General features: G+C 37.5%; 1 protein-coding gene across 4 annotated transcripts in view; it reads right to left on the bottom strand.

The window, feature by feature from the left end:
* The window catches only part of TMEM38B (transmembrane protein 38B), a 69987-nt gene that overhangs the window by 2211 nt on the left and 47257 nt on the right, over positions 1–20519 (bottom strand). The window contains exon 6 of one of the 4 annotated variants that reach the window (XM_079927080.1): positions 7196–7365. The exons of 2 other annotated variants lie outside the window; for them this stretch is intronic. In XM_079927080.1, the coding sequence (XP_079783206.1) occupies positions 7243–7365 (123 nt within the window). In that variant the 3' untranslated portion in view covers positions 7196–7242. Of the gene's footprint in view, positions 1–6646; positions 7366–20519 lie in introns of those variants that run through there. One more of the 4 variants, XM_079927079.1, reaches the window with a different exon arrangement.

Below are 20519 nucleotides of genomic sequence, written 5' to 3'. Positions count from 1 at the left end.
TTTAAAGTATAAAGTTATTTGAGATTCTTCTCATTTCTTGAGGTAGGCATTTATTGCTATGAACTTCCCTCTTAAAACTAGTTTGCTGCATCCCATAAGATTGGAATGTTGTATTTCCATTTTTGTCTCAAGGTATTTTTTTGATTTCTCTGTTATTTCTTCACTGACCCACTGGTTGTTTTATAGCATTATGTTTAATTCCCACATGTTTGTGATTTTTCCAGTTTTCTTCCTAGTAAACAATTTCCAGTTTCATACTATTCTAGCTAAGATTCTTGATATGATTTTCATCTTCTTAAATTTATTAAGACTTGTTTTATGACCTAACATATGATGAATCCTGGAGAATATTCCATGTGTGCTTGAGAAGAATATGTATTCTGTTGCTTTTGGATGGAATGTCCTGTCTATATCTTTAGTTAAGTCTGTCTAGTCTAATATGTCCTTTGGGGCAATGTTTCCTTCTTGATTCTTTGTCTAGTGATCTATCCATTGTTGTAAGTGAGGGGACTTCAATAAGTCCCCTACTATTATTGTTTTGCTCTCTATTTGTCTCTTTATGTCTGTTAATATTTGCTTTATATATGTATGTTGGTACATAAATATTTGCAAATGTCATATATCCTCTTATTAGAAATGACCGCTTTATCATTATGTAACGCCCTTCTAATTAGTCTTTGTTTTAAAGTCTGTTTTGTTTGATATAAGTATAGCTATCCCAACTTTCTTTGGGCTTCCATTTGCATGGAATATATTTTTCCATCCCTTCACTTTCAGTCTATTTCTCTCTTCACATCTGTAGTGAGTCTCTTGCAGGCAGCATATAGATGGGTCTTATTTTTTTTTTTTATCCATTCAGCTACTCTTCTGAATAGAGAATTCAGTCAATTTACATTTAAAGTAATTAATAAGTATGCACTTATTTTCATTTGGTTAATTGTTTTCTGGCTGTTTTGTAGTTCCTCTCTGGTCCTTTCTTCTTCCCTTGCTCACTTCCATTATGGCTTGATGACTTTCTCTAGTGCAATGCTTAGATTATTTTCTTGTTATCTTTTGTGTATATACTACAGGTTTTTGCTCTGTAGTTATCATATTTTCATATAACAACTTATGTTAGTGACAGTCTATTTTAAGTTGATAATAACTTAAGTATAAATGCATTTTAATGTTCTATATTTTTATTCTCCCCCTCAATGTTTTTTTGTTTTTGATGTTACATTTTACATCTTTTTATCTTGTGTGTATCCCTTAATTATTGTAGTTAGTTATTTTTACTACTTTTGTCTTTTACCATTCATACTAACTTTATAAGTGATTAATCCACTACCTTTACTATATATTAACCCTTACCAGTGAGATTTGTATTTTCATATTTTTTCTTGTTAGTAATTAGCATCCTTTCCTTTCAGCCTAAAGAAGTCCCTTTAACATTTTGTGTAAGGTCAATTTAGTGGTGATAAGCTCTAGCTTTTGCTTGTCTGGAAAAATTCTTTCTCTCTCCTCTAATTCTGGATGTAACTGCCGGGTGGAGTAACTTAGGTTGGGAGTTTTTTTCCTTCAGTGCTTTGCATATATCATGCCACTCCATTCTGGCCTGCAAAGTTTCTCCTGGAAGTATCTGCTCATTGTCTTATGGGGGTTCCTTTATACATAACACACATGTTTTTCCATTGCTACTTTTAAGAATCTCTCTTTGTCTTAAACTTTTGACATTTTAACTATAATGTGTCTTGCTGGGATTTCTTTGCGGGTCCCTGTATGTGGAACTCTCTGGGCTTCCTGGATCTGCATGTTTGTTTCCTTCCCCCAGATTAGGGAAGTTTTCAGCCATTCTTTCTTCAAATAATTTTTCTGCCCCTTTCTCTCTCTTCTTTCCTTCTGGGAGCCCTGTTATGTGAATGTCAGTCCTCCTGATGTTGTCCCATAAGTTCCTTAAGCTATCTTCACTTTCTTTCATTCTTTTTCCTTTTTGCAGCTCTGATTGGGTGAGTTCCACTGCCTGTTCTTCAAGTTCACTGATCCTTTTTGCTGCTTCTAGTCTGCTGTTGAACCCCCCCCTAGTAAATTTTTTAGTTCAGTTATTATATTCTTCAGCTCTGTGACTTCTATCTAGTACTTTCTTATATTTCCTATTTTCTTTGTTGGAGTTCTCACTGTGTTCAATATGCATTCTTAATTTAATCTTCAGCAGAAGCAAATTAAGTTAGGTTCTGGAAAAAAAATCTGTTCTCTGTAAGTTTACACTTAATTAATGGAAAAGAACATAACTCATTAACAATAATACAAAATACCACATTTTTGAGTGCCAAATGAGCAGCATAAGCAAAAAAATACATTTGGTATTGAAAGGAAATAAGAAGATAAAATATCATTTACAGTCTACACCAAATGACCAAAAATACCTATTAATACTATGCACTTAACATGTGCCAGGACTGTGATAAGTGTTTTGTATTACCTTATTCTCTTTAAATGTAATCCCAAAACTACTCTATTATTACTCTCATCATAGAGATGTGGAACTGAAGTTCTGACAGGTTAAGTAACTTGCTCAAAGTCACAGAGCTAATAAGTGGTTAAGCACTTAGGAACACTCAGATTTTGAGTCTGATCACTAAATACACTGCAGTCTATCATTATCTAAAGTCACAGACTTCCAGTAAATTGTAGAATCCTGCCAGTATGAGGGACTGTAGTAAGTCTCTAGCCATCCAATTTTTTCCATATATATTTATATATATAAGCAACTGAGACACTGAGAGATAGAATGGAGTGCTACCAATCTTTTATCTGGCAAAATGTATAGTGTTCAGAGATGTTTAGATTTGCTCAAGAAATTATACTGGTGCCAAAATGAATCTGGGACAATGTTATGGACTAGAATGGTTCCCAAAAGCCCATGAATTTCCAAGAGGCAATTCCTCCAGCAGGTCTCAGATAATGAATCAAACTAGATATTTTTGGAATTAAATTTCATAAGAGGTCCCTACATAATCAGCTTTCCTGAGGACAATGGAAACAAGAGTAAATTCTTATTATCTGCAATATAGTCTAGGTAGTGGGGAGTTGGAGACAAAGTGGGTGTCCATCACAAGAGGAATGGATAAGTGAAATGTATACTGTGTAATTGTTAAAAATAATAAATTGTAAAGTTATACGGAAAAATTCTTAAAATATACTGTTAGGTGAAAATGAGACAAAGAACAAAAGCTATAACGTACTATCATTTATTTAAATTTAAAAATGTATGCACACAGCATTGTGAATGTACTAAACACCACTGAATTGTATGAACAGCTGATTTTGTTATGCCAATTTGACCACAATAAAAATAAACAAATAACAAATACACCATTTTTTAATGCATGCACATAAACTACAGGCCAGCCATGACTAAATAGCTTATATCAGACTCAGTATCTCAACAAAATCAACATAAAAGACACAAATACATAAAACAACTGTAAAAAGACACTGGAGAACAACCAATACAGGTATAACCTGGTGGGGTTATGATCCCTAAAAGAAAGGAAGTTGAACAAAGTGAACTCCACATTTACCCTGGCTTTTTCTTTTAAGGACATGTGTCAATTCACAGCATAGGGAAATGAAATGCAGAAGTCCCAAATGGGTTAAAGGGACAGAGGCTGGAGTCTGAGAAGGCCAAAGCGTCTAGCACTTGAGAGCAATAACAGCTCAAAGAGGAGTGAACCACATTAAGTAAGCCCCCAAGCCCATGCATAGTCTGTGCTGGAGGAGTTTACCAACGCTAAACTGTGCAAACATAGAAACAGATTTCAAAAACCTAGCAGAGAACAACAGCTGGGAGGCCAAAGAGCTGAGCAGCCCACTGCTTGGTTCTGGGAAGACAGGTTGGAGTTCAAAGCCAGGCAAGGTGGACCTGCCCAGGGGTACACCTCGGGCTTAAAGTGAGACCCCAAAAGGGTCACATTCTAGAAGGGCAAATCTGAAACAGAACAGCACTAACAAAGCCTAAAATCCACAGGATTAAAATAATCTGCTTGTGCGTTACCCCTGGCTGCCAAAAGAATGTTGAATGTGATCCCTGCCCTCAAAAATCTTACAGACTAGCCAGAGACAGGCAAGTAAATCTGTAATTACAAAACCGTAAAGAGTAAGTGCAGTAATGGAGGTTTGCCCAGAAACGTTAAGTAAGGGATATGGATTTAGAAGTCATTACCATACAAGTAAAACGTAAAGGCATGACTTAGAATGCAATCACCTGGAGAGAATATAGAGCGAGAGGAGTCCAAATATAATGTTAACCTCCAAGTTTATACCATTACTGGTTAATATCTAAGAAGAATTTCTTTAGATTAAATTATTCTTTAGAATAAATAGTTACAATGAGATGTATTAGCATAATTATCCTGGTCATAGCTTGACTTCATGGACGGCCAACAAAAATCAAAAGAATTCAGGTCAAACAATGGTCCACTGTCAGGAAAACAGCAATGTCTTTTTACAAAATCCAAAAGAGATGAGTGTCAGGATCTAAAGTACTTCCTGAGAACATGAACTATACTAAGTATTTTTCAAGTCTAGTTTTAATAGAATCTCCACTCCCAGTAGACTCATCACTCAGCTAACGAGTACGGCTGGCATCATAAATTACTGCTGAGATAGACTTATGAGGTCCATGGATGGATTTCTGTGAATTCAGCCTCTTCTTAGGGTTTATTCAATAAGGTGACACAAATATAATGGTGACAAATGGAATGAACCCTTATTCTTCCATAAATAAAATATAAAACTGTCTCCCTATTCAGCAAACTATTAAAAGAAAAAGCATATTACCTAAATTAAACAGCATTTGACTTCATAGTCTCTTGCTTAAAAAGGGAAGTAAACCAAAGAATGTAGAAGCCCTAATCTGACATTTAAACATATCCTAAAATAAAAATTAATTCCAGTAAAGAAATTGTTTGAGCTCTGCCACATTTTTTTTAACATCTTGCAGTATAATTGCTTTACATTGTTGTGTTAGTTTCTGCTGTATAACAAAGTGAATCAGCTATACATATACTTATATCCCCATATCCCCTCCCTCTTGTGTCTCCCTCCCATCCTCCCTATCCCACCTCTCTAGGTGGTCACAAAGCACCGAGCTGATCTCTCTGTGCAATGCTGCTGCTTCCCACTAGTTATCTATTTTACATTTGGTAGTGTATATATGTCCATGCCACTCTCTCACTTCGTCCCAGCTTATCCCTCCCCATCCCCGTGTCCTTAAGTCCATTCTCTATGTCTGGGTCTTTATTCTTGTCCTGCCCCTAGGTTCTTCATAACCATTTTTTTTTAGATTCCGTATATATGTGTTAGCATATGGTATTTGTTTTTCTCTTCCTGACTTACTTCACTCTATATGACAGACTCTAGGTCCATCCACCTCACTACAAATAACTCAATTTCATTTCTTTTTATGGCTGAGTAATATTCCTTTGTATATATGTGCCACATCTTCTTTACCCATTCATCTGTTGATGGACACTTAGGTTGCTTCCATGTCCTGGCTACTGTAAATAGTGCTGCAATGAACATTGTGGTACATGTCTCTTTTTGAATTATGGTTTTCTCAGGGTATATGCCCAGTAGAGGGATTGATGGGTCATATGGTAATTCTATCCTTAGTTTTTTAAGGAACCTCCATACTGTTCTCCATAGTGGCTGTATCAATTTACATTCCCACCAACAGTGCAAGAGGGTTCCCTTTTCTCCACACCCTCTCCAGCATTTATTGTTTGTACATTTTTTGATGATGGCCATTCTGACCCATGTGAGGTGAAACCTCATTGTAGTTTTGATTAGCATTTCTCTAATGATTAGTGATGTTGAGCATCCTTTCATGTGTTTGCTGGCAATCTGTATACCTTCTTTGGAGAAATGTCTACTTAGGTCTTCTGCCCATTTTTGGATTGGGTTGTTTGTTTTTTTGATATTGAGCTGCAATGAGCTGCTTGTATATTTTGGAGATTAATCCTTTGTCAGTTGCTTCATTTGCAAATATTTTCTCTCATTCTGAGGGTTGTCTTTGCGTCTTGTTTATGGTTTCCTTTGCTGTGTAAAAGCTTTTAAGTTTCATTAGGTCCCATTTGTTTATTTTTGTTTTTATTTCCATTTCTCTAGGAGGTGAGTCAAAAAAGGATCTTGCTGTGATTTATGTCATAGAGTGTTCTGCCTATGTTTTCCTCTAAGAGTTTTATAGTGTCTGGCCTTACATTTAGGTTTAAGCCCAGGTTTATCTCTGGGCTTTCTATCCTGTTCCACTGATCTATATTTCTGTTTTTGTGCCAGTACCATACTGTCCTGATTACTGTAGCTTTGTAGTATAGTCTGAAGTCAGGGAGCCTGATTCCTCCAGCTCCATTTTTCTTTCTCAAGATTGCTTTGGCACATTATTTTTATAATATCTCATGTTATATCATTTCAGAATATTCCCAGAAAAATGTGACCTAAACTATAAGTTCCTCAAGGCACAAACAGTACTCATGTACTTTTATATCCTCTATAGTGCATAGCAATGAAAGTATAATGAATGAACATAACTTCTACCTCATATGAATAATTCAAAGACTATTACAATGTATCTATATAAGCAAAATTTGCATAATTAATCTTTCTCTCCACCCAGAACATACTTCTTCCTGCCTCCATCTGCCTAAATCCAAACAATCCTTTGCAGGGCAACTGCGAAGTGTCTACTCCATTAAGCCTCCCCCAGTGCCCTCCAATAATTAACTTCTGGTACATGGCATATTCAGCCTGGTTTTCTGGTTACTCTATGCTTTCTTCATTGGTGATATCACGCACTCAGACATTAATAATTATTAACCTAAATGACTGTCAAACAACTCTTCAGATCCTCATTTTTATAAATGTCTTCAATAAGTTGGTTAAATAAACTGTTCATCTGGTAGTATAGTCTTAGATAAATAAGTTTGAGAGAATTAAATACAGAGAGACCTATGAAAGAGCATTTTAGTCATTTATCAGTTAGTCAACAAATATATATTAAAAATCTACTACATGCACCAGACAGAATGCTAGGGATACAGTGCTGAATAAAACAAACTTAGTCCGTATCCTCATAAAGTTTAAAAGTACAATGCCTCATATTTCTTTTTAGACAATAACTTTTTTTTTTTTTTTTTTTTCCGGTACGTTGGCCTCTCACCGTTGTGGCCTCTCCCGTTGCGGAGCACAGGCTCCGGACACGCAGGCTCAGTGGCCATGGTTCACAAGCCCAGCCGCTCCGCGGCATGCGGATCCTCCCAGACTGGGACACGAACCCATGTCCCCTGCATCGGCAGGCGGACTCCCAACCACTGCGCCACCAGGGAAGGCCTAGACAATAACATATTGAAGACAGAGTCTGTGTCTTATTCAAAGTTTACATGTCCAACTGTATCCCCCGAAAGGGCCTAATACCATTGTCCCTCATTCATGTATTCAACAAAATACTATCTGAATACACCTCTCAACAGCATGCAGCATAACTGACCAGTCCATCCTTCTTAACACCATCTCCTGGTTTTTAGCAGCTTCTTTCCCATTTCTCATTCTGGATCTTCCCTATCTAAATATTAGAAAATCCCATGACTCTGTACTCTCTCCTGTCTCACTCTATGCTTTTGTCCCTATGTAATATAACTGCCACCCTAAGTTAATTTATAAACTGAATATAATCTCAATAAAAATACCAACAAATTTTATTATGGAGTTAGACAAACTGCCAATAAAGTTCATATCAATATGCAAAAAAAGCTGGGAAAAAACCTGAAAATAAACAAACATGCCAGAATATCCAGATAAGACTGAAAAAGTGCCCAGTTCTCTCTCCATACAGGATACGCAGCCAGACTTTAATTTTTGCCAATCTGATGAGAAATGATATCTGAGTGTAATTTTCATTAATATATTCCCAAATGAGCGTCACATGTTTTCATATGTTTAAGGGACATCATATCTTTGTTGTGTGAATTGTCTGTTGATAAACTTCTTTCAATTTTTTATTAGGTTTTTAATCCTTTATCCCTTAATTTTTCTTAACAGTTCAAGAATGTTTATGAACTGCTGAATGAATATTCAGGGTTCTACTAGAGATATTTTTTGCTTTTTAAGGCTAAAATTTTATTATGAAATATTTCTTAGAGATAAAAAGTATTTGGAATAGAGGAGTTTTTTTCAATTTTTTTTATTGAAGTATAGTTGATTTCTTATGTCGTGTTAGCTTCAGGTGTACAGCTCAGTGATTCAGTTTCTCATATTTTTATATATATATGTGTGTGTATATATGTGTGTGTGTGTGTGTGTGTGTGTATTCTTTTTCAGATTCTTTTCTCTAACAGGTATTACAAAGTATTGAGTATAGTTCCCTGTTCCATACAGTAGGTCCTTCATGGTTATCTTATTTATATATAGCAGTGTGTATATGTTAAACGTAAAAGCTTTTGTGCAGCAAAGGAAACCATAAACAAAACAAAAAGACAACCTAAGGACTTGAGAGAAACTATTTGCAAATGAGGCACTAACAAGGGATTCATCTTCAAAATATACAAACACCTCATACAGCTCAATATCAGAAAAACAAACAAACCAATCAAAAAATGGGCAGAAGTCTACAAAGACATTTCTCCAAAGGAAACATACAGATGGCCAACAGGCATATGAAAAAATGCTCCATATTGCTAATTATCAGAGAAATGCAAATCAAAACTAAAATGAGGTATCATCTCACACCATTCAGAATGGCCATAATCAAAAAGTCTACAAATAATAAATGCTAGAGAGGGTGTGGCAAAAAAGGAACCGTCCTACACTGCTGGTGGGAATGTAAATTGGTACAGCCACAATGGAGAGCAGTATGGAGGTGCCTTAAAAACTAAAAATAGAGAGGAGCTTCAAGATGGCAGAAGAGTAAGACACGGAGATCACCTTCCTCCCCACAAATACATCAGAAATATATCTACATGTGGAACAACTCCTACAGAACACCTACTGAACGCTGGCAGAAGACCTCAGACCTCCCAAAAGGCAAGAAACTCCCCACATACCTGGGTAGGGTAAAAGAAAAAAAAGAGACAAAGAATAGGGACAGGACCTGCACCAGTGGGAGGGAGCTGTGAAGGAGGAAAGGTTTCCACACACTAGGAAGCCCCTTCGCGGGCGGAGACTGCCAGTGGCAGAGGGGGGGAGCTTCAGAGCCACGGAGGAGAGCGCAGCAACAGGGCTTCGGAGGGCAAAGCGGAGAGATTCCTTTAGAGAGGATCGGTGCCGACCAGCACTCACCAGCCTGAGAAGTTTGTCTACTCACCCGCCGGGACGGGTTGGGGCTGGGAGCTGAGGCTCGGGCTTCAGAGGTCAGATCCCAGGGAGAGGACTGGGGTTGGCAGCTTGAACACAGCCTGAAGGGGATAGTGCGCCACAGCTAGCCGGGAGGGGGAGGGAGTCTGGGAAAAAGTCTGGAGCTGCCGAAGAGGCAAGAGACTTTTTCTTGCATCTTTTGTTTCCTGGTGCGCGAGGAGAGGGGATTAAGAGCGCTGCTTAAAGGAGCTCCAGAGATGGGCGCGAGCCACGGCTATCAGCATGGACCCCAGAGACGGGCATGAGACGCTAAGGCTGCTGCTGCAGCCACCAAGAAGCCTGTGTGCAAGCACAGGTCACTATCCACACAACCTCCTCCGCCCCGGGAGCCTGCGCAGCCCGCCACTGCCAGGGTCCCGGGATCCAGGGACAACTTCCCCAGGAGAACGCACGGCGCGCCTCAGGCTGGTGCAACATCCTGCTGGCCTCTGCCGCCACAGGCTCGCTCCGTATACCGCACCGTTACTAACCCCCGCCCCCCACACCGCCTGAGTGAGCCAGAGCCCCCGAATCAGCTGCTCCTTTAACCCCGTCCTGTCTGAGTGAAGGACAGACGCCCTCAGGCAACCTACACGCAGAGACGGGTCCAAATCGAAAGCTGAACCCCAGGAGCTGTGCGAAAAAAGAAGAGTAAGGGAAATCTCTCCCAGCAGCCTCAGGAGCAGCGGATTAAAGCTCCACAATCAACTTAATGTACCCTGCATCTCTGGAATACCTGAATAGACAACGAATCATCCCAAACTGAGGAGGTGGACTTTGAGAGCAACGATATATATATATATATATATATTTTCCCTTTTTCTCTTTTTGTGTGTGTGTGTGTGTGTGTGTATGCTTCTGTGTGTGATTTTGTCTGTATAGCTTTGCTTTTACCATTTGTCCTAGGGTTCTGTCTGTCGGGTTTTTTTTTTTATTACTTAAAAAATTTTCTTTTTTTCTTTTTTTTTTTTTGGCGGTACGCGGGCCTCTCACTGTTGTGGGCTCTCCCGTTGCAGAGCACAGGCTCCAGACACGCAGGCTCAGAGGCCACGGCTCAGGAGCCCAGCCACTTGCGGCATGTGGGATCTTCCTGGACCGGGGCACTAACCCGTGTCCCCTACATTGGCAGGCGGACTCTCAACCACTGCACCACCAGGGAGGTCCAAAAAATTTCTATTCTTCATAATTATTTTTTATTTTTTATTGTAATAACTTTATTTCATTTTATTTTATTTTATTTTAACTTCTTTCTTTCTTTTCTCCCTTTTATTCTGAGCCGTGTGGAGGACAGGCTCTTGGTGCTCCAGCCAGGCATCAGGGCTGTGCCACTGAGGTGGGAGAGCCAACTTCAGGACACTGGTCCACAAGAGACCTCCCAGCTGCACGTAATATCAAACAGTGAAAATTTCCCAGAGATCTCCATCTCAACGCCAAGACCCAGCTCCACTCAACGACCAGCAAGCTACAGTGCTGGAAACCCCATGCCAAACAACTGGCAAGACAGGAACACAACCCCATCCATTAGCACAGAGGCTGCGTAAAATCATAATAAGGTCACAGACACCCCAAAACACAACACCAGACGTGGACCTGCCCACCAGAAAGACAAGATCCAGCCTCATCCACCAGAACACAGGCACTAGTCCCCTCCACCAGGAAGCCTACACAACCCACTGAACCAACCTTAGCCACTGGGGACAGACACCAAAAACAACGGAAACTATGAACCAGCAGCCTGCGAAAAGGAGACCCCAAACACAGTAAGTTAAGCAAACTGAGAAGACAGAGAAACACAGAGCAGATGAAGGAGCAAGATAAAAACCCACCAGACCTAACAAATTAAGAGGAAATAGGCAGTCTACCTGAAAAAGAATTCAGAATAATGATAGTGAAGATGATCCAAAATCTTGGAAATGGAATGGAGAAAATACAAGAAACGTTTAACAAGGATCTAAAAGAACTAAACAGCAAACAAACAGAGATGAACAACACAATAAATGAAATTAAAAATTCTCTAGAAGGGATCAATAGCAGAATAACTGAGGCAGAAGAATGGATAAGAGACCTGGAAGATGAAATACTGGAAACAACTACTGCAGAGCAAAATAAAGAAAAAAGAATGAAAAGAACTAAGGACAGTCTCAGAGACCTCTGGGACAACAATAAACACACCAACATTCGAATTATAGGGGTCCCAGAAGAAGAAGAGAAAAAGAAAGGGACTGAGAAAATATCTCAAGAGATTATAGTTGATAACTTCCCTAATATGGGAAAGGAAATAGTTAATCAAGTCCAGGAAGCACAGAGAGTCCCATACAGGATAAATCCAAGGAAAAACACGCCAAGAAACATATCAATCAAACTATCGAAAATTAAATACAAAGAACAAATATTAAAAGCAGCAAGGGAAAAACAACAAGTAACACATAAGGGAATCCCCATAAGGCTTACAGCTGATCTTTCAGCAGAAACTCTCCAAGCCAGAAGGGAGTGGCAGGACATATTTAAAGTGATGAAGGAGAAAAACCTACAACCAAGATTATTCTGCCCAGCAAGGATCTCATTCAGATTTGACGGAAAAATTGAAAGCTTTACAGACAAGCAAAAGTTAAGAGAATTCAGCACCACCAAACCAGCTTTACAACAAATGCTAAAAGAACTTCTCTAGGCAGGAAACACAAGAGAAGGAAAAGACCTACAATAACAAACCCAAAACAATTACAAAAATGGGAATAGGAACATACATATTGATAATTATCTTAAATGTAAATGGATTAAATGCTCCAACCAAAAGACACAAACTAGCTGAATGGATACAGAAACAAGACCCGTATATATGCTGTCTACAAGAGACCCACTTCAGACCTAGGGACACATACAGACTGAAAGTGAGGGGATGGAAAAAGATATTCCATGCAAATGGAAATCAAAAGAAAGCTGGAATAGCAATTCTCATATCAGACAAAATAGACTTTAAAACAAAGACTATTACAAGAGACAAAGAAGGACACTACATAATGATCAAGGGATCAGTCCAAGAAGATATAACAATTGTAAATATTTATGCACACAACATAGGAGCACCTCAATACATAAGGCAAATACTAACAGCCATAAAAGGGGAAATCGACAGTAACACAATCATAGTAGGGGACTTTAACACCCCACCTTCACCAATGCACAGATAATCCAAAATGAAAATAAATAAGGAAACACAAGCTTTAAATGATACATTAAACAAGATGGACTTGATTGATATTTATAGGACATTCCATCCAAAAACAACAGAATACACATTCTTCTCAAGTGCTCCTGGAAGATTCTCCAGGATAGAGCATATCTTGGGTCACAAATCAAGCCTTGGTAAATTTAAGAAAATTGAAAGTTTATCAAGTATCTTTTCCAACCACGACGCTATGAGACTAGATATCAATTACAGGAAAAAATCTGTAAGGAATACAAACACATGGAGGCTAAACAACACACTTCTTAATAACCAAGAGATCACTGAAGAAATCAAAGAGGAAATCAGAAAATACCTAGAAACAAACAACAATGAAAACGCAACGACCCAAAACCTATGGGATGCAGCAAAAGCAGTTCTAAGAGGGAACTTTATAGCTATAAAAGCCCACCTTAAGAAACAAGAAACATCTCAAATAAACAATCTAATCTTACACCTAATGCAATTAGAGAAGGAAGAACAAAGAAAACCCAAAGTTAGCAGAAGGAAAGAAATCATACAGATCAGAAATAAATGAAAAAGAAATGAAGGAAACGATAGCAAAGATCAATAAAACTAAAAGCTGGTTCTTTGAGAAGATAGACAAAATTGATAAACCATTAGCCAGACTCATCAAGAAAAAAAGGGAAAAGACTCAAATCAATAGAATTAGAAATGAAAAAGGAGATGTAACAATTGACACTGCAGAAATTGAAAGCATCATGAGAGATTACTACAAGCAACTATATGCCAATAAAATGGATAACCTGGAAGAAATGGACAAAATCTTAGAAAAGCACAACCTTCCAAGACTGAACCAGGAAGAAATAGAAAATATGAACAGACCAATCACAAACATTGAAATTGACACTGTGATTAAAAATCTTCCAACAAACAAAAGCCCAGGACCAGATGGCTTCACAGGCAAATTCTACCAAACATTTAGAGAAGAGCTAACACCTAACCTGCTCAAACTCTTCCAAAATATAGCAGAGCGAGGAACACTCCCAAACTCATTCTACGAGGCCACCATCACCCTGATACCAAAACCAGACAAAGATGTCAGAAAGAAAGAAAACTACAGGCCAATATCACTGATGGACATAGATGCAAAAATCCTCAACAAAAAACTAGCAATCAGAATCCAACAGCACATTAAAAGGATCATACACCATGATCAAGTGGGGTTTATCCCAGGAATGCCAAGATTCTTCAATATATGCAAATCAATCAATGTGATACACCATATTAACAAATTGAGGAGGAAAACCATATGATCATCTCAACAGATGCAGAGAAAGCTTTTGACAAAATTCAACACCCATTTATGATAAAACCCCTCCAGAAAGTAGGCATAGAGGGAACTTTCCTCAACATAATAAAGGCCATATATGACAAACCCAGAACCAACATCATCCTCCATGGTGAAAAACTGCAACCATTTCCACTAAGATCAGGAACAAGACAACGTTGCCCACTCTCACCACTATTATTCAACATAGTTTTGGAAGTTTTAGCCACAGCAGTCAGAGAAGAAAAAGAAATAAAAGGAATCCAAATCGGAAAAGAAGAAGTAAAGCTGTCACTGTTTGCAGATAACATGATACTGTACAAAGAGAATCCTAAAGATGCTACCAGAAAACTACTAAAGTTAATCAATGAATTTGGTAAAGTAGCAGGATACAAAATTAACGCACAAAAATCTCTTGCTTTCCTATACACAAATGATGAAAAATCTGAAAGTGAAATTAAGAAAACACTCCCATTTACCACTGCAACAAAAAGAATAAAATATCTAGGCATAAACCTACCTAAGGAGACAAAAGACCTGTATGTAGAAAATTATAAGACACTGATGAAAGAAATTAAAGATGATACCAAGAGATGGAGAGATATACCACGTTCTTGGATTGGAAGAATCAACATTGTCAAAATGACTGTACTACCCAAAGCAATCTACAGATTCAATGCAATCCCTGTCAAACTACCACTGGCATTTTTCACAGAACTAGAAAAAAAATTTCACAATTTGTATGGAAACACAAAAGACCCCGAATAGCCAAAGCAATCTTGAGAAAGAAAAACGGAGTTGGAGGAATCAGGCTCCCTGACCTCAGAGTATACTACAAAGCTACAGTAATCAAGACAGTATGGTACTGACACAAAAACAGATACATAGATCAATGGAATAGGATAGAAAGCCCAGAGCTAAACCCACGCACATATGGTCACCTTATCTTTGATAAAGGAGGCAAGAATATACTGTGGTGAAAAGACAGCCTCTTCAATAAGTGGTGCTGGGAAAACTGGACAGCTACATGTAAAAGAATGAAATTAGAACACTCCCTAACACCATACACAAAAAAACACTCAAAATGGATTCAAGACCTAAACGTAAGTCCAGACACCATCAAACTCTGAGAGGAAAACATAGGCAGAACACTCTATGACATAAATCACAGCAAGATCCTTTTTGACCAGCTTCCTAGAGAAATGGAAATAAAAACAAAAATAAATAAATGGGACCTAATGAAACTTAACTTGTGCACAGCAAAGGAAACCATAAACAAGATGAAAAGACAACCCTCAGAATGGGAGAAAATATTTGCAAATGAAGCAACTGACAAAGGATTAATGTCCAAAACATACAAGCAAATCATGCAGCTCAATATGAAAAAAACAAACAACCCAATGCAAAAATGGGCAGAAGACCCAAACAGACATTTCTCCAAAGAAGATATACAGATTGCCAACAAACACATGAAAGAATGCTCAACATCATTAATCATTGGAGATAGGCTAATCTAAACTACAATGAGATATCATCTCACACTGGTCAGAATGGCCATCATCAAAAAATCTACAAACAATAAATGCTGGAGAGGGTGTGCAGAAAAGGGAACCCTCTTGCACTGTTGGTGGGAATGTAAATTGATACAGCCACTATGGAGGTTCCTTAAAAAACTAAAAATAGAACTACCATACGACCCAGCAATCCCACTACTGGGCATATACCCTGAGAAAACCATAATTCAAAAAGAGTCATATACCAAAATGTTCATTGCAGCTCTATTTACAAGAGCTAGGACATGGAAGCAACCTAAGTGTCCATCAACAGACGAACGGATAAAGACGATGTGGCACATATATACAGTGGAATATTAGTCAGCCGTAAAAAGGAACGAAACTGAGTTATCTGTAGTGAGGTGGATGGACCTAGAGACTGCCATACAGAGTGAAGTAAGTCAGAAAGAGAAAAACAAATACCGTATCCTAACACATATATATGGAATCTAAAAAAAAAAAAAGAAAATAGAAAATGGTCAGAAGAACCTAGGGGCAAGACGGTAATAAAGATGCAGACCTACTAGAGAATGGACTTAAGGATACGGGGAGCGGGGGAAGGGTAAGCTGGGACAAAGTGACAGAGTGGCATGGACATATATACACTACCAAACGTAAAACAGATAGCTAGTGGGAAGCAGCCACATAGCACAGGGAGATCAGCTCGGTGCTTTGTGACCACCTAGAGGGGTGGGATAGGGAGGGTGGGAGGGAGGGAGACGCAAGAGGGAAGAGATATGGGAACATATGTATATGTATAACTGCTTCACTTTGTTATAAAGCAGAAACTGGCACACCATTGTAAAGCAATTATACTCTAATAAAGATGTTTAAAAAAAACAAAACTAAAAATAGAGCTACCATATGATCCTGCAATCCCACTCCAAGGCATACATCCAGAGAAACCATAATTTGAAAAGATACATGCACCCCAATGTTCACTGCAGCACTATTTACAATAGCCAAGACATGGAAGCAACCTAAATGTCCGTCAACAGATGAATCTATAAAGAAGATGTTGTATGTGTGTGTGCATACACACACACACACACACACACACACACACAATGTAATATTATTCAGCCATAAAAAAGAATGAAATAGTGCTATTTGCAGCAACATGGATGGACCTAGAGATTAATATATTAAGTGAAACAAGAGAAAGACAAATATCAGGTGACATCGCTTATATGTGGAATCTAAAAAAAAATGATACAAATGAACTTATATACAAAACAGAAACAGACCCACTTCTTTGTATCATCTTCAAATTTCTTCATCATTGTTATATGAGTCTTTCACCTGCTTGGTTAAGTTATTCTTAGGTATTTTATTCTTTTTGATGAGATTTTAAATGGGACTGATTTCTTACTTTCTCTTCCTGATAGTTCATTATTAGTGTATAGAAAAGCAATAGATTTCTGTATATTAAGCTTGTATCACGTAACATAAGCTTTCCACGTGACCCAACAATTCCACTCCTATATATCCAAGAGAAATGAAAATATATGTGCACACAAAGTAAACATGTTTATAGCAGCTTTATGCATAATAACCATATTCAAATAATCAAAAGCTGGTAATAATCCAAAATCCATCAACAGGTAATTACATAAACAAATTGTGGTATATAATGCTACTTAGCAATAAAAAGGAATATGCGACAACATGGATAAATCTCAAAAACATGCTGAGCAAAAGAAGCCAGACAGAAAAAATATATACTATATGATCCCACTTACATGGAAATGGGTGTTCCACCCTGGGGCCATGGGTGGTGGTTGGGATGTACTTGATTAGAGCACAAGGGACTTTTTCAAGTAATGGAAATATTCCATATCTTGGTTGTAGTGGTGGTTACATAGGTACACAAATTTACTGAAACTCTAGAAAGGCTATATTTTATTATGTGCAAATTATACTTCAGTAAAGTTGATTTTTTTGTTAATTTTAAAGGAGCTCATTCCTAAGTTTTTAGTAAATGAATATTAAACACTACTTAAATGCTAAAACATTTTTTAAGAGATCCTGATGAAGCTGGGTTCTGTATTACACCTTGGGAGACTGATGTAGGTTATACTTAGAAATGGAATTACTAGTTCACAAGATACATAAATCTTTTTTTTTAATATAAATTTATTTTATTTATTTATTTTTGGCTGAGTTGGGTCTTCGTTGCTGTGCACAAGCTTTCTCTAGTTACGGAGAGCAGGGGCTACACTTTCGTTGCGGTGCGCGGGCTTTTCACTGTGGTGGCTTCTCTTCTTGTGGAGCACGGGCTCTAGGCGTGTGGGCTTCAGTAGTTGTGGCACGCCGGCTCTAGAGCGCAGGCTCAGTAGTTGTGGCGCACGGGCTTAGTTGCTCCACGGCATGTGGAATCTTCCTGGACCAGGGCTCGAACCCGTGTCCCCTGCACTGGCAGGTGGATTCTTAACCACTGAGCCACCAGGGAAGTCCAAGATACATAAATCTTCAACTTTATCGGATACTGCCAAACTCCCCTCCCAAGTTGTTTTTGTTTAGACTCTAAATCCCTTTAAAGTAGTTTATACTCCTCGTCTTTACTTCCTCTTATTCACCTCAGTCTATCAAAAACTTTTTTCTATCCTCTAACAGTCCATTTGAAACTACTTTTACCAAGGTCACCAAATACCTCAATTTCAGAATCCAACAGCCTCTTTTCGGTTTTAATCATTCTTGACCACTCAAGTCTCCCTTTGCTTTATCTATTTCACAATAACTTCTTACACTGAGGAGCCAAAAGATATTCCATGCTTCTGAAACTTTTCTCAAATCATCTCCAATGGGAGAGACTGACATTAGGTGCAGCTAAACTAACTGGAATCCTCAGGCAGGGTGTCAAGAGGAAGATAGGCAGGCGTGGGGCACGGAGGAGACTTCATGTCTACATGGGATGGTGCCACAAGTCCATAGCTAGGCTGCACATTTCAAGGGTGAGAATACCCGAGTTTTACCACAGAGCAGCTTCTAGTGGGTGAGATGACAACAGAGATTCTAGAGGTCGAGCAATACTGGTGGCACTTACTTTCTGTTACTCTTTTTACACTTGTATTATGGATACCTGTGCCCTTGTCTTACTTGTGGGAGATATTCTCTTTGAAAAGAGGAATCATATTTATTAGCATCCTTTGTATATGTCAAAACACTGGATTATTATCCAAAACAAACACACAATGCAAATTTCCTAACTATATAAATAATACAAGAAAAGCAAGGTAAAGAAAAATAATTAGTGCCAATTTTTTCTCTGTATATTCTGTCAATTCATTATTTTATACCTAAGAAATGAAAAACTATAGTAGCTACTCAAACAAATCACAAGCTATTTAAAAATCAGTATAAATCTAAAGGGAATCTGGGCAAAAGGATGAGCTAAAAATGAATATTCTGCTTAGAAGTTGGTGGATATTTAGTAAAATGTTGGGGAATATTATTCTGAATTATTAGAATATTATTAGAATATTATTCTAAAATGTTAGGGGAATACTATTCTAATTAGGAAGATTTGAGGAATACTATGAGAAAAGTTCAATACTGTATGTTATTCTACTTTAAAATATCTTTTTATTATCACTTTGTGATATGGTATTTAAATTTAGGTGCTATAATAAACAACTATATGTCTGGCAGTAATTGTAAGAAAAGCTATCATTTTTATGCTACAAATTAGGCCTTCAACAAAAACTGATCCTTGCAATTCAAAAAATTTAACAGATACCAGTACCAGTTAATCTAACTAAACCCACAACACACATTAATTTTCTTTAAAGTTAGAAACTCTCAAAATTTATATAGCTCCCAACACTACTTCATGATAAAAAAACTCAACAAACGAGGAGAAGGGAACTAACTTAATCTGATAAAGGGCACCTATAAAACACCCTCAGCTAATATCATACTTGTTAGTAAAAGACTGAATGCTTTCTCCCTAGGATCAAAAAGAAGATAAGGATGTTCATTCCCTCTATTTCTATTCAACATTGTGCTGGAAGTTCTAGACAGGGCAACTGGGCAAGAAAATGAGATAAGAAGACATGGAGATTGAAAAGGAAGAAGGAAAATTATTTCTATGCAAATGACATGATCTTGTAGAAAACCCTAAGGAATCCATTAAAAAAAAAAACTATTAGAGCTAATAAATAAATTCAGCTAGGTTACAATATACAAGATCATATAAAAAATCAATTTTATTTCTACACATTTTCAAGGTACAATCTGAAAATAAAACATTTAAAAAACAATCTCATTTACTATAGCATCAAAAAGAACAAAATACTTAGGAATAAAGTTAACAACTGAAGTGTAAGGCTTATATACTGAAAACATCATTGAAAAAAATTAAAGAAGACCTAAATAAATTTTTAAAATCTATGTTGATGGATTTTAAGACTTAACATTGTTAAGATGACAGTACTCCCCAAACTGATTTGCAGATTCAATGTAATCCCTATGAAGACATAAGCTGGCCTTCTTTGCAGAAATTGTCAAGTTAATTCTAAAATTCATATGGAAATTCAAGTGATCTAGAGTGGTCAAAACAATCCTGAGAAAGAAGAACAAACCTGGAAGACTCACAGTTCCCAATTTCAAAACTTACTGCAAAGCTGAAATAATTAAGATAGCATGGTACAAATATAAAAATAGGCATAGAGATGAAGGGGATAAAAGTGAGAGTCCAGAAATAAACTCTTACATTTACAGTCAACTGATTTTCTACAAGGGTGCCAAGACAATTCAATGAGGGAAAGAACAGTCTTTTCAATAAATGGTGCTTAAACAACTAGATATCCCATACACAAAAATTAACTCAAAACAGGTCACAGAACTAAATATAAGAGCTAAAACTATAAATCTCTTAGAAAAAAACACAGAGGTAAATCTTTCTGACCTTAGATTTGGCAATGGGTTCTTAGATATGACACCAGAAGCATACACAACAAAAGAGAAAATATGCAAATTGGACTTTATCAAAATTTAAAAATTTTGTGCTTCCAAGGACACTATGAAGAAAGTGAAAAGACAACTCACAGAATAGGAGAAAACATTTACAAACCAGAAATCTAATAAG

This window comes from Stenella coeruleoalba (genome assembly GCF_951394435.1).
Source record: "Stenella coeruleoalba genome assembly, chromosome: 7".
Classification (NCBI taxonomy): domain Eukaryota; kingdom Metazoa; phylum Chordata; class Mammalia; order Artiodactyla; family Delphinidae; genus Stenella; species Stenella coeruleoalba.
The sequence above is the reverse complement of the archived record's forward strand: the minus strand, read 5'-3'. Positions and strand labels throughout refer to the sequence as shown.